We start from the raw sequence: 15,726 nt of genomic DNA on the forward strand, positions 1-15,726 counted from the left end.
CCTGACCATTGGCCATGCTAGCTGAGGCTGGTGGGAGTTGTAATCCAAAACAAGAGTTCTCCCCACATTGTGTCCAGTATCCTGTGGAATGTTTAAATGAAGGCCCAATAAATGTTCACAACCAGTGAACCAACACAAACCAGTACTGTAGCAGAGGTACACTGTGTCCATCTTTGCTTGCTTGGGGATTATGACTTTTTAGCACAGAGTGGTGGTGGGTGGGTGAAATCTCTTATCAGTTTTTTTAATTTAAAAAAACACCACATGCTTACAAATATATGAGATTTAAGAGCACTTTATTGTTCATTAAGGCTACTTTTAAGTACAAAAAAGATGGCCTGCCAAACCTTTTTTTAAAATCTCCAGGTGAAACAAGGCCACAAAAGAATGATATATTACAGATTTACAAACACGGAGAGCATTGTTCAAGCTGAACTGTAGATAATGTGGCTCTGTGAAAAAAACTTCATGTAACAGTGAGATTACTCTCCCTCTGCCTCTTTCCACCCCAACCCCTTTGGCTTTCTCAGAGTAATTATGTTTCCCATAGAGTCTTTATTTCCAAATGATTATACAGAAGACAACACATCTCACTGAGCCTATAATCCTAAACACAGTTACTTGGACGTATGCTCCACCAAAATCAGCAACGTTTACTTCCAAGTATTGTGTATTTAAGATGAGGCGCCAATCTTTGCCCCACCACAAATCCATTTACCTATCACAGATAGGTAAACTTGATACTGTAATATTGTGCTTAAACGAAATGTCAAAGGAGTTACATGTCCCAGAGTCCATCTACAGTCATTAGTACTTTCCTGTTAGACCGCTCAGTAGCCTGTAGCAATAACACACTAGTGGCTATTAATTGCTAATGCAGTGTTCTCATAGAATAACTGTGTTCCTGCACTTTTACTGTATTACAGACATCTACAAACAAAAAAAAGATCAACTTTTTTCTCCAGACAAAAAAAAGAGAGAATGATTACAGTAAAGGAAAGGGAAAAATTAAATAGCTACATATCATTAACAAATTAATTGTTCCTCAAAAAATACCTACAAATTTCTCTGTACATTCTTTACGCACAGCGTAATGATGGTCTTAAAGTTACCTATATAAAAAAGTGTGTTCTTTTTTTTCTCCAATTTCCTTACGGGGAGTAGGGTACCAAATGCCAAAGCAGATAGAGCATTGAATACCCAGTATGAAGATAGTGAAATGGGTGGCAACGGTCCTTTTCCTGCTTTTTCAAAATAATAATAATAATAATAATAATAATAGGCAGCCACACTTAATATGGAACAACAGAAACAAAACAGGTTATCTTATGGGTCTTGACCACCTATGCCTTTTTCATATTGAATAGCTTTACTATTTTAAACAAATGTAAAAGCCAGTATGGACCCAATACTGTAACACAGCCCAGAATACATCACATGCAGTTCCGTCTTTCACCTATTCATAAACTCTCAATACAGCCAGTCTTGTCAGGTAACCCAATATAAAAAGCCCCCGTACTAGGGATTGGTGGAATGTGTGGGTGTGGCTAAGGAGTGGGTGGGCCGCTGCATTTAACAAAAAGCTGAGAAGCTCATTACTACTAACACAAGTCTGTTCTTTATGCCTGCCTCTATTACCTAGTTAGTGGCTATTAATATAGCAAATGAAATAAATGCAAGTAACACATTTATAACAGTGTTTTCTTTTTCTTTTTAAATGGAGGAATGTACTGGTGCCTTGGCCTAGGTTTATAAGCAGCCTCAAAAAATAAGATTGTGAAAGGCAATCTTGTCCTGGTAAAAATATTTAGCAAGATAGCAGTTTTCTCCAACTGGTAGCTTTCATAGATGTTCTTTAGATTTTCGTAACTAACTGTGTATGAAGCAGATGATGATTTAAAATTGTTCAGTAATGAATGAAACTATAGAATCATGTACCCCACAGCATTGTATATATATACTATAAACTGCTTAATTTGAGGCCTGACCTGAGGCTGTCCATGGTTGCTGGCTGCTACTAAAGTGAATATCAAATACAAATATCAGAGTACAACTGTACCAGCAGTAAGTCTATCTAGGACTGTTACTGAAAAATAAAAATAAAACTAGTTCTCAATGAAGGCTAATAAGTATTATATTTCTTACTGTCTATACATTAATAGATACCAGCTATTTTTTTCATAAAACATGCATCTTTAAGCACTATTGAACCCTCTGACCTCAGCTCTATTCTTACAAACTGCAGTGTTAAGAAACATTTAAAATGCCCATGAATCGGTCAATTATGCAGTCCAGTTGCAAGCGTTAAGCATCTGAAATCTAATAGAGAGAAAGACCTATAACCTGTATGAGACTTCCCCTTCCTAAGCAAATTTTGCTTTCTTGCTTTAAAGAGAGACAGAAACATCATCTTTAGACTTTTTTTTTCAAAGCAGTTTGCCCTCAGAATATAAGCATCGTGCACGAAGTTGCTATGCAACTCTAGACCTCCTCCAATAGTGCAAATCATACATGACAGTTCTTTTCAAGTATATACATACAAAGTTACTTCACAAGGGAAACAAAAGCAATGGAAGCAAAACCCAGACAAAATTCTACTCTCAAGAAGCTAACCAAAGCACACAGCATTTGGGTCAACCAACTGTACAGAATGGCTTTTAAAAAAAGTTATTACTTTATTTTTGCCCATTAACTTCATTCTGTGGTTTGTTTGTTTGTTTATTTTTAAGGGGGCAGCAGATTTGTATCAGAGGTTTCTTTGGTAACTGAGGCAGGAAAAAATAAAAGAGTGCTACATCATAAAATTTATTTCTTAGTCAAATAGTTCCTGCTATCATCTTAAAAGGGCACACGTATAAAAAAAAACCCCAAGCAAATAAACACAAAATGTGTTTGAAAACTAATCTCTCATATCCTCCCTCCCAAACACTATTTCAATTTTTGAGCACTGCTCCAAGCTCAGTCAAACCATGCAAACTGATGTTTCAGATGAAGAAACTGTGGTCCTCTCTTCATGAGACTACAGAAGGGGAATGATTATGATTGACCATGTGGGAGGAAGGAGGAGAAGACGACTGCCCCCTTCTAGAGGCAGATTCAGGACTACTGGACACGCCGTCCTTTGCAGCTTTGATCTGAAGCCACGTTTCTCCAAGTGCTTTGGTAAAGTGGTCATCGACTGATCCAGTGATGGATACAGAGTTTGTCACTGGCTCTGGCTCCTTGTAATTTTTGCCAAGGCTCCTGCGGAAGTGCTCTTCCACCACCGGATCACAGGCAGTGGTAGCTAAAGGGGGAAATGAAGGGATGGGGGAGAAAGACGAGTCAGAAACCCATGCAAGCAAAAACACTTGCAGTTTTTTTTCATGTAGTGACCTTTAAAAATGCAGAAAACAACATCCCTTGCAAATAAAGTCCTAACCTACCATTTCAAATTAATATATTTGTAATACTTAAAGCATCTGTTCTTTACAGACAAGTAGCAAAAAGAATAAGAGACGGTATATCACACAGAAAAGAGGCTTCTAAAACAAGAGACTGGATATTTGAAAAGGAAAAAGGTTAATCCCATAGAGTTATATATAACCTAGCCACAAAGTGAACATTCCATCAGCAGAAGGATTTCTGCTTATGCAATGGAACATCCTCCCCCACCCTTTGTTCTAGGTGTTCCACCAACCCTCTGGAGAAAATGTGGGAAGGGCATGGGAAGTCCCATTGTGCAAACAGAAATTATTATGCGGCTGAATACTGCCCATCATTTCTTTTGTACCAGTTAGAAGTGGATCCCAAATACAATAAGCTTTCTAATAGGTTTGCTCCCTTTAAAACTCATTTGGGTACATACAATAGAGATATAAATTCTCATTCCCAAGGAAGAGCAAAACAAAAGAAATGCAATTATATTTGAAGGGATTTTTGAAAATGTGCACATGAAAACAGTTCCATTTACACGAGTTACAGTGCAACATAGCCAGCTACATTTTGCAGCTATGCAATACCTGTGTTTGCACACTTGCTGAAATGCCCTCCTGTAAAATTGTCGTATGAACACAATGTTGCTAATGTCAGAGAAAATAAATAAATAAATATTGAAACCAGAAAATTATGTGGGTTTAAAAAATAGGAGAATGACATTTACTACACCCAGTCCTTGTCTTCAGGTTTCTGTTCCCTCTTGCTCACTTTCTTCTAGAAAAAGTCATATTTGCATGTTGTCTCTAATATAATTTGTATCTGGCCCATATATAAAACTGATACTGTCATGTAATCTCAAAGTCAAGGGTACTAGAGCAAATGAGTCACGCTTAGGTCCAGTTGAAATCAGTCGGAAAATTTGGTTTCTCTGACTAACGTGCTCTGGATGCAACCCAAGAGGAGACAAGGATGCTCCCCTACTTGTGTGTTTTATCCAAGAATACACTCTTAATTAGTTGAGCTAGCACTACAGTTCCATATGTAATGCTACAGAAGATAGCAACAATAAGACTGACAATTGGACTTAAGAAAATATGCTCAAAACAATGTCGAAGAAACACCAGGTCTACATTTTCCAAGCACAAAAAGTACAAAAAATGTTGCTGGGGGGGGGGGAACCTTGATTTTTCTCCATCCGTTACATTTGCTCCCAAATTCTGGCATGAATCAAGCTTTCTGCTGCCAAAAGACAGGGAGGAAGATCCCAATAAAAGTTCTATTCCAGCACACAATTACAGATTTAATTTGACCCTAGTATACCCTCTCCCTTGAAATAAAATAAATATCCCGCTCTACTCTTAATTTGTTGCACATGTTCAGTTTTATTTGATGTCCATATGAAGCTTTCAAGTACTCAGAAGGAAAACTAGAAATGCAGCAGCATTACTTACTGCTAGATGGTCTCCGGTAACTGGCTGGCATGGCAGTTCCACATCCACTGTGCGCGATCGGACAATGAGATAGATTACAGTTACGATTGATTGCAGAGGCACATGTGATTACAGATGGACGGTTCTGAGGGGCAAAGAAAAACACAATCAATAAGCACAGTTATGCCTCTAAGTAATTTTTTTTTCATTTTTCCAGCAGAACAAAGCACACACGACAAATAAAATGGTAGCTGCTAGTGAGCATAAGCAGCAAAATGAGAAAGCCAAAAATATCTGGTATCAATAAACAGCTTTCTATTTAGTACAACACACAAAGTTCAAGCACACTAAATTTGGAAAGCACTCAAGTGTTGAAGAAAATCTGCAAATTCAAAATACTCCTGCAGTATGGGAATTAATGGCAGGACAACAGAAATGGATTTTGTGGTCTTTATGGTCACCAAGGGATTTAGGATGGAATTCAGCGTAGTCCCAAGGCCAAGGGTGTCACACAGCAACAGGGTGCATTCACACAACAGGAATTCCCCCTAACCTGTTCTTCCATTTCCCCCAGCCCTCCAGAGCAGATTTAGGGGACAGGGAAAACCTTTTCACAAGTGGACCTCATTCCATGCATGCAACAACTTAGCTGAATCTTCTATTTCAAGCCCTGAAAGATAAGCACCCACAATGCTCTAAAGACCTTAACACTCTTGCCTCATTTGAACACTTTATAGGCATCAACTTATTTTGGCTACCTGTTTGGACATTGGGAGGGCATGCCATATACGGAGCCATATGTGTAGACTAAGATAGATCAATTTAAAAGTTCCATATATCCACCAAGGAGGTGAAAGAAAGAGGATAAAAAAAATTGTGCGACCATGTTCGGATATTAAGCATGAAGAATCTGCATGTTGTTTTGGGGCTGTAGATAGTGCATGTCACTAAGTGTGAAATGGGCTTATCACAAAGATGGCTGGCAGCAATTGCTGTGACTTCAGCTGCTGCTGCTGCTAATGGAAAACTGGTACTGGGCACAACCAGCCAGTTCACACAATACACCTACGCACAACATCTGTATACCCCAAAGAAGGTTGAAAGACTACTCACTGAAAGGGGGCGGGGAGAACTCAATGTATGAACTGGTCCTACATGAGACAAAGAGAGAAGAAGGGTGTCTTCTCAAAGACCTTCTCCAAGGTCTACCCCTCCCTTTCTCTTGCCTGCCATCCTCACCACAAGCAGAGAAGAATGGTCAAACCAGACAACTGCCATAATGGCACAAACTGTAGCTAGTCCAAAGCCATATCTTAAGAACTATGCTGCCTAGGGACAAAACAGGAGGAGGCTAAAGAACTTGGCTGCTGCCAATGCTAGCAACCCCATGTCTGTCTATTCCCCCTTCTTGGGATCTAGTTCTACTTACGCATTTCTGGGCCACTTTATCCTACAACTCTTTCCACCCAAACATTTGGCTGGCAAGTACAAGCAAGCACAGTATAAGGAACACACATTGCTGTTTTTGGTGACAGCCTCGTATTCTCCGTATGGTGTACTTCCTCCCCTGATCATAAGCAGAGGTGGCCTTGCCATCTACCAATGTGGAATGATCTGCTTCACCTGGCACCACTAGGTGAGGAGATAGGGGATGGCACAAATTAGTATTAGTGGGTTCAGCAAGGCCAGCAATGTTCTTCAGATACAAAGAGCATCTCTATGGCCAGAGAATGCCAAAATGCAAACTTCCCTTGCAAAAAATATAAATTTCATTTAGTATTTTTTGTTTGGTAAAATTTTATCCATTCTTTCTAGTTTGGCCAGATTTATAAAAGAAATGCAAATTTTCCTGGCAATAAAAATATAAATTTTGTTTATATTTTGTTCTGTTAAAATTTATCCATTTCTATTTTGGCCAGGTTTAGAAAAGAAAATTAACTAACAATCAAATAACTGATGTTATATACAGTATTCAACTAAGACTCAATAATGAATGATATTTGATTATCTAAAAGTGTGACACTGAATTTGCTTTTGTCTTGTTATCTATGCTACTAATTACTTCTACAAGTTTAATTTTACAGAAAATGTGCTAATTTAAAAATCATTGGTACAGTAGTACTATAACACAGTGTTTCTCAACCAGTGTGCCTCCAGATGTTTTGGGACTACAACTCCCATCATCCCTAGCTAGCAAGACCAGTGGTCAGGAATGATGGGAGTTGTAGTCCCAAAACATCTGGAGGCACACTGGTTGAGAAACACTGCTATAACATAACAGTTGTAACAATATGTTAAAGCTAAGTAAAATATTATCAGTTTTAGACTTCATCCCATAATTAGTAGCAGTTGCCAGGACATTACTACGTTCACCTCTACATAGCTCCAGCCTTATGTCAGATATTGTGATATACTGAAATACCGCAATGTTTAACTGATTATATATTGTGATGGTGAAAACCAGATTATCGCCCAGCCCTTGCAACCCTTGCACATAGGAGGTTTGGGAACTGTTATGAAAAAATGTACCCCAAAATGCGTTGCCTTTTAAGAAGGACAGACGCGGGTCGGAAGCTCCAAAATTTGCACTAAGTTCAGCTCCGCCGGGAAAATGACAGAGACCACACGATGCTGTCAGGAAAAACAAACTGATCCCTTTATTGCAGAATGCAAAGCTACAGCTGTAGGGTCCCTGCCTCTGGAAAGAAGGAAGGAACCCCGGGAAATGGTGAAGTCCCCCTATATACCCTCCTGTTCATGCATGGAAATCTCTGGACTAGGAGGGAGGGGGAGACAAGGGCGACGGGGTGCGGAGATGACTCTTCCTTTCAGATGGAGAGATGTCAATCTCTCTTCTCCTGTCGTTGATGGTGCTCCCTGTTGTTTGGCAGGAAGGGCAATCAGTCAAGATGGGTGCAGAGGTGGGGCAGTTCCTGGCGATTTCCATGGGGTGGAAGTCCGCCCGGCAGTGTTTTCCTCCAGGCCATGGAAGGGTGGGCTACGTTGAGGATGGCAATTTATTTGAATAAAGTTGTCAAGCTAATCTTTCTATTGTCCGTGTCTTCCTTCGTTGGGTATGGGACGGTGATGGGGAGGTTTCAGGGGGGCTTGGGGTCAGAGAAGGGTTGCACAGAAAATAAGTATGGAAAACATTTCTAATACATCCTGACGTATACAGTTCTAAAATATAAAACAGTGGTTTTCTAATACAAAGAGATACTAACAAACCTATTTTCTAATACAGAGGAACACTAGTCTAATTAATCAAGAGTAATACTGAGGTTGTGGTTAGGTTCTTAGGCATATAGGGAGGGACGCCTTTCAAGGGATATAAGGGGTTTCTCACATTTAAGGCACATAAGGCCAGCAGACATATAATCACAAGAAGCAAGCATATAATCACGAGAAGGTAAAAGTTCATAGCAAGTTTGTATAAGGTTTGTATAAAATGGTAAGGCTGTATAAAAATGGGCTGCGTTACTTGGTGGAGTTTATGATAATTGTCTGTGATAATTGTCTAGGCGAGGGTTGCATATGCTTGTCCTTAGGCGAAGGGGAAATGCAGATGTCTAGGCAAGGGTTGCATATGCTTGTCCTTAGGCGAAGGGGAAATGCAGAGTTTATGTTGGATTTTAGGAGGTGTTTGAATATGTTAATCCCTGCGGAGGGGGTGCGGGTCTGTGGAGGGAAGGAGAGCCAAGCTGTGGCGGCGAAATGGTGGTGCGAAGGACTCTGGGTAGCCGTAGCTGTCAAGCTGTGGTTACCCCTCTCTGTTCATTAATAATGGTGTCCTGCAACCCCCCCAATATGATTTTATAACAGTGTCCCCTCTCTGAGGCAATATTGTTGTGTAACAACCAATCATTGCCTCATATAATCGACAGTGACGCATTCTCCATTTCACTGTATGCAGCAGTATTCTAGCACTTATGGGAAAAACAAGTGGTCTATGCTTTACATTTACCAGAAGATCCACCAATATTGACTGGAAAGCGTAGTTTGTTTGTTTGTTTTTACCTTTTTGTGTGTTGTCAGGTGTCAAAGCTAGCTCTCCTCTGGTCTCACACCTCCATCATGGCACAGCAGCAACAATCCCTGGTGAATCCCCTTAGGGCTTTCATATCGACCATGTCACCTGGCACTCACCATAGCTGCCACAGGTTTGGACATGTCATGAGAGAGATGCCTTTGCCTTGGGCTTTCTATGGGATTTTTTTATTATAGGCTCTGGTCTTGCACTGTAGTAGGGAGTTGCTCAGTTACTCTTAAAGGGAGAAAGCTACTTGCACCTTGGATTCACTTGCCCAATTAGAACTGACCCAATTATAATTTATACAGCCCCATAAAAACCATTCTGAAAAGGGCACATGTCCAAATTGGTCAATTTAATTCTATAAGGAATCATTCCAGGTAAATCAAGGCATATACACCTTCTTGTATCTGCTGGTTTCATGAATCCTGAAACTGCTTCTTGGTAAAAAGAAGGCTGGCACACTACAAAGTGCCAGGTGAGATAAGGAAATGTGGTCATAAATTGATCTAAATCTCAACAATGGACTATGCAATCGCCTGATCTTTTAGAAAACATGAGTCCTCCATTGGGCGAGTCCTCCATTGGGCGTATAAGGAATAATACCACCATTGGGTGCATAAGGAATGTTACACTATACAATAACTAACTATACATAAAACATGAAAGCAATTACACACAAAAATGCCCCCCCCCCTTTTGTGGAAATAACATATACTTGTCAGACATAGGTCAAGGTTTCTGCAGAATATCACGTAACATAAAACATAATTATATATCAGTTGCACAATCTTGAGGGCACAGTCTAAAATAAAAAAAGAAATATCCTTGTAACTCATTCCCCCCCCCTTGTCCGTCCCATTTGACACATTTCAGCATTCCTACATAATAACACATAATGCATAAAACCTTCGCATTGTTAAGTCTACACCATTTGTATATCTTGAGGCAATTGGGTGAACTTGAGATAATTCTTGCTGCTTTTGCATGTATTTCCAACCTTGGGCACAAGGGCTTTTCTTGTCTGCCTTTGAGTCACTGGGAGGAAGTTAACAGCACTTCTAAACCTTGCTGAAACATTATAGCTAAGAGATAAAATGCCCTTCATAATTCAATTACTTAGTTTCTCAAGTCTTTTATGGGAATAAATTGTTGTGGCCACTGTGATGCATTGGCAGGTTGGTAAGGTGGTGAGGGGATGGTATTAGCATTTGATTTCCTGTAAAACATCCTTTTGAAAATAGGCCTGTAGGGGGTTGGGGCCTGAAGATATAATTAGTTAAATAATAATAATAATAAAGGGGAAAATATTCTATAAAGTTCTTCTTGGGAAGCTGGAAATAATATGTGATCATAGTTAAGCATTTTATTCATTTAAATATTATTATCATTCATATTTAATTACTGCTGTTATTGTCTACTCAGTCTGTTTAATTTACTTCACCTAGTTTGGCTGTGGAGGACAACAATTTTGTTAATTAGGACACAATTGATAAGTTATTAACATTTTCCATGTGTGGTTCTGAATTCTCTTTGAGGTTCGCGTATCCTGTTTGAAAGGGATTATTATTACTATTATTATTTACAGGAAAGAATGACTTAGATGCTACATTCGTATGTACAGGAAGAAAAAGTAGAAATAGAAAAAATGCATAAATAAAAACAAAATGATATTTAGATTACCACTCAAACAACAATTTTTTTTTTTTTTAAGAAGGACTTGACACAAAAATCTCAGATTAAAAAAAAATTATTATCAAATAATATGAAGACATTATAAAGACCACACAGGTTAATATTGGCATTCCACGTGATGGACTGATGGACATGCCCCAAAATATAACAAAACAAAACACTGACATATGAGGAACCAAAATAAATAAATAAATGCTAAAACACACAATTTCTAATAATGAGCATCTCAAATGAAAATAAAGAGTAGCAATCTAAAGTTGTACAAGTATGGTTAGATTAATTTCATAGACATAATGGAAAAACTGATTTAATAAATGGAAGCAGATTATTTGTAAGCTAAAGAGAAGCGTCAAAGCCAAAGAGAAATAATAAAAGAGGAAAAAGGAAATTACTGTTTGTATCACTTCACTCCCCCCCCTTTTTTTTTTTGCTGTGGGAGAAAGGAAAAAATAAACACTTGTTACTGGAGTTTAGTCTTCTTAAAGGTTCACATATCCTTTAGAAATGTTCTTCCTGGGAAAGCTGTGAGAATAATTTTTGCATGTTAGGTTGGAACTTTGCAAGGGGGGAGGTTATGCAGGAGTTAATGCTTGGGGTGAAATGCAAATGCGAGATAAGTATCTGAAGGTGCTTCCTGAATACCCATTGGAAAGGGGGAGCAGACCCTTGGTTTGCATAGTCTGGAGTTTTTTCTAAGCCCTTGACTAAAATCACAATCAGTATCCTGTTGAAAGGGGAAACAAACAACAACAAAAAGTACTCAAGCGATGAAAGTACTCAAGCGATGAACTCAAAGTGGGAGTGCTGAGATATTTACCTCTGGAAAGAATTTTGCATATTAGATTTGGAATGATGGTCCAACACTTGACCCTTTTGTTTTCTCAAGTGACCCCCTGGAGTCAAAGACACATAAGGAAATTTAAACAAATTTTCCCCTGCATGGCACAGGCCCTTCAGCATTTGGTTGCTGTTTTTGTTTTGTTTTGTTTTTAACCTCCTTTTTCTCTCTATTTTTCTCTTCAAGCTGGCATAGCCTCTGTGCATGTACAAAGTTCATGATTCAGAAATCCATTGTACCACTTGAAAGTGTTGCTGGTGTTGGCTAAATTACCATTTGAATAGAGGAAGGGAAGGGTGAATAGGTTAGATTTTACACAGAAACCCAACAATTTACACTTCCACCAAACCAGCAACAAAAAGTGGTCAAATTAAATTATTTTTGGTCAGTTTAAATCCATTTCTATAGCTTTTGTGTCCTGAGATATTTCTGACACCTCTTACTTCCTGTTCCTTGCTGCTTAGGAAGCAGGCTTATAAATCTTAAACTTTAAATATATAAAACTTCAACATCCAGACAACCCAATGTTTTCACAGACAACCCAACCCAATACTTTCACAAGAAAGCTGCAATAAAAGTTTGGTCAAATTAAACTCCTTAATGAAGTCATGGCACTAATTAGCCATGTTTACTGTACTATATAAACATCTCATACCCCAGGCAAAATAAATCTTGATTTGCCCCCTTTATCTACAGGGTTCGGGGTGAATTCGTAATTGCAAATGTTTTCGTTTGTTTTTAATTAATTTATTACAGCCATGGCAGACTAAATTCTCTGCCCCCTTATCTATGGGTGATATGGCCAGAGCAGACTTAATGATATTCAACATTCTCACTCATCTCAGCCTCACCATCTTCCAGACTAATTCTTCTGGCCTTTATGTACAGGGATGGTCAAGGCTCATTCTGCTTGATTATGAATTTGTATGTGCTTGAACTGTTGGGTGGAGTTTTGCAGTTAAAAAATAGCTGACAATATGGTGGGGGGGGGGGGGAAAACACCAGACATTCATTTCCAATGTATGATATACCATCTCTACCTCTTTCTAAGTGGCACCTCAAACTCTTCATGCCAAACTTTAAAAATCTGTCTTTCCATCCTTCTCCACCAAAGAGTAAAGCTTGACTGAATTCAGGCCATTTCACTAAGCCACCAGAGTTTAAACTCACTTTTCAGTGCTTGAGTAATCTAGTCCACCCCTTCTGAAATATGGGGATCTCAACACTATCACCGCCCTTAGGATACACATACATTTGAGTACAGATGCCTGACTGGGAAGGAAACACGGGCTATGCCCTATCACGGAAGCACACGTGTGTACTAAGGGAAAAATAAGGAAGGGGAAGATTAAAAGTACCAACGTTATATAGAAGCCTTTAGCAAATCTTAAGATTGGATAAAGATTGGGAAATGTTCAAGACTTTCATATGTGCTTAAACTTTAAACCTTAATAGAGAAAGTGATAAAAACTTATATAATCACTCCATAACAACAATGACACTCTTGTTCCAACTCTGAAAACCAATAATCTTTCCTTGCCAGAAAGCAGAGCTGGGCTGAATTTCAACCCATCACCACATCAGACACATTGCCTTTCACATAGCTCTAAAATGGAAGTTAGAAGGGACCCTGAGGTCATTTAGTCTAACCCTCTAAGATACAGGATTCACAAGATTTGAATGAAAATACCAACTTTATACAGAACCCTTTAGCAGATGAGTTTTTTTCCTTAAGAGACTGATATCAGGAGCCCGACAATAACCCTTCTGTCCAACACAATCAAAGTTAAAACTAGACTCAGATAGACAATTCCTGGCTATGGAAGCTCTACTTTTGACAAACAAATCACCTTTATAGGAATAGCTGTTCAATTTTCCTTTAGTCAATATTCCTCTAGTCACTTGGAGAAAGACTCCCCTTTGTAGCCTCTCTCAATAACAACATTTGCACACCTCATTCTCATATTTATCATGTTTAAGATTGATTGGTTCAACATTGTTTCTTTATACTAGAAATTTAAAACAAGTTGGCAGTTTTAACTATGCACACTTAAGAAGGCAGTCTATGGATGTTGTGGCCAATCTAAACACAACCCCACAACATTTCTAAACATTGAGTACATCTCTTATCCACTTATAGCTGGAGTTTATGAAGTGAATATTTTCAAGTTTCGAAATTTTTTTCAAAGCATTGAGCAAGCATTTTCAAAGTTACAACTCTTTATTTTCTTCCATCCTGCCCCTCTTTTCTGTTGAAAAATGGGTAGGTACACACACACACACCTCTTTATACTTTTGGAGAGAGAAAAAAAACCCTTCTACAGCCTCTTTAAAACAAACCTTTACACACTACTTCCACTCTTTTTAATATTTGCCATGTTTTTGGGTTGATCAAGCCCTTACATAAAAATTATTTAAGCAAGCTTGCATTTTGTTTTGGTTTTTCCTTTTGTTTTTTTTTTAGACCCTGAAACATTTCTTAAATACAATTGGAGGCGTTTATCAGAGTTCAGACGGGAAGTAAGCTCTCCTTGGGCTTATTTCTCCCCTGAAGCCTGCAGAGTTGTCTCTTTGGACAGGGGTGCACCCATTTTTGCCCTGGTCAGTCTCCGAAGGGGCACTTGCGCAAGTTCTAGCCCTGGGCAGTCTCCGACGGGGCTGTGGGGTCTCTCGGGGTTCTGGGGACTCCTTGGGAACGTGGGGCACGTCTAAGGAAAGTGGACAGACTCCGATAGGAAAGTGGACCGACTCCGATAGGAAAGTGGGCTTGGGAAGGTTTGCTAAAGGGCTCTCTAAGGGAAAAATGGGGTTTGGAAAGTCTCCTTAGGAAAACGTTCTAGGAAAGTGGGCACACTCCGAGGAGGACTCTTATTCCCACCCACAATTTAATAGTGCCACAGCAATCTCCCTGCCTCTTGCTCTCTAGACTCAGGTCCTACTGAACGCTTGCCTACGCAATGCCAGATCGGACCTGAGGAATGAAAAGTAGGAAAAGGGAACGGGCGCACTTGCAATCTCTGGTCATGGGTCATACCTAACAAAAGGTCGCCATGGCAGAGGGGCGTCTTCACCCGGGATAGCTAAGCGAGAGAAGGGAGAGTTGCCAAGGCTCGCTATCTGGGCAAAACTCCGACGGACAACAAGCCTTGGGGAGGAAAAGGGCAGCCGCAAAACCTTCCAGCCTGGGCAGACTCCGACGGGCTTTGGGTTTTTTTGGCTATGAAAAATAGGAAAGAGTTTGATTGCTGTGACAATTCCCACCCCGAAAAGCCAATTTCCCTATTGATACTCACGTCGCAGCGCGCTGCCTTCTTTTCCTGAAGCTTGGTCACCTCGCAACAATCAGGAGAAGAAAAATCTTGTAAAATCAACCCCCACGGCCGTCTGGATCCTGTTTGTTTTCCCTGTGTGGTCCCGCTAAGGATCCCAGTTAGGCCAGAACTCCAGGGACAGTCGGGGAAGGGGATCCCCCCTGCAAATGGCTGGGTGCGCTTGGGCTCCCCAACCACGGCGCCCCAAGAGTACGGCTAAACGGAGTCTCCTGCCCTGGCTCGCCATATTGTTATGAAAAATGTACCCCAAAATGCGTTGCCTTTTAAGAAGGACAGACGCGGGTCGGAAGCTCCAAAATTTGCACTAAGTTCAGCTCCGCCGGGAAAATGACAGAGACCACACGATGCTGTCAGGAAAAACAAACTGATCCCTTTATTGCAGAATGCAAAGCTACAGCTGTAGGGTCCCTGCCTCTGGAAAGAAGGAAGGAACCCCGGGAAATGGTGAAGTCCCCCTATATACCCTCCTGTTCATGCATGGAAATCTCTGGACTAGGAGGGAGGGGGAGACAAGGGCGACGGGGTGCGGAGATGACTCTTCCTTTCAGATGGAGAGATGTCAATCTCTCTTCTCCTGTCGTTGATGGTGCTCCCTGTTGTTTGGCAGGAAGGGCAATCAGTCAAGATGGGTGCAGAGGTGGGGCAGTTCCTGGCGATTTCCATGGGGTGGAAGTCCGCCCGGCAGTGTTTTCCTCCAGGCCATGGAAGGGTGGGCTACGTTGAGGATGGCAATTTATTTGAATAAAGTTGTCAAGCTAATCTTTCTATTGTCCGTGTCTTCCTTCGTTGGGTATGGGACGGTGATGGGGAGGTTTCAGGGGGGCTTGGGGTCAGAGAAGGGTTGCACAGAAAATAAGTATGGAAAACATTTCTAATACATCCTGACGTATACAGTTCTAAAATATAAAACAGTGGTTTTCTAATACAAAGAGATACTAACAAACCTATTTTCTAATACAGAGGAACACTAGTCTAATTAATCAA

The 15,726-nt window shown here is 40.1% G+C and overlaps 1 protein-coding gene across 4 annotated transcripts in view; it reads right to left on the minus strand.

Annotated features, from left to right (window-relative positions):
• Positions 1 to 279: 279 nt before the first annotated feature.
• VGLL4 (vestigial like family member 4) overlaps positions 280 to 15,726 on the minus strand; it is a 106,976-nt gene continuing 91,529 nt past the window's right edge. For all 4 annotated transcript variants that reach the window (XM_035106220.3, XM_088662208.1, XM_035106219.3 and 1 more), the window contains 2 exons: positions 4,869 to 4,992; positions 280 to 3,286 (listed from right to left, as the gene is read on the minus strand). In XM_035106220.3, coding sequence (XP_034962111.1) covers positions 3,012 to 3,286; positions 4,869 to 4,992 — 399 coding nt within the window. In that variant the 3' untranslated portion in view covers positions 280 to 3,011. The remainder of the gene's footprint in view (positions 3,287 to 4,868; positions 4,993 to 15,726) is intronic.

Source organism: Zootoca vivipara, chromosome 2, assembly GCF_965207765.1.
Source record: "Zootoca vivipara chromosome 2, rZooViv2.hap1.1, whole genome shotgun sequence".
In the NCBI taxonomy this organism is placed as follows: domain Eukaryota; kingdom Metazoa; phylum Chordata; class Lepidosauria; order Squamata; family Lacertidae; genus Zootoca; species Zootoca vivipara.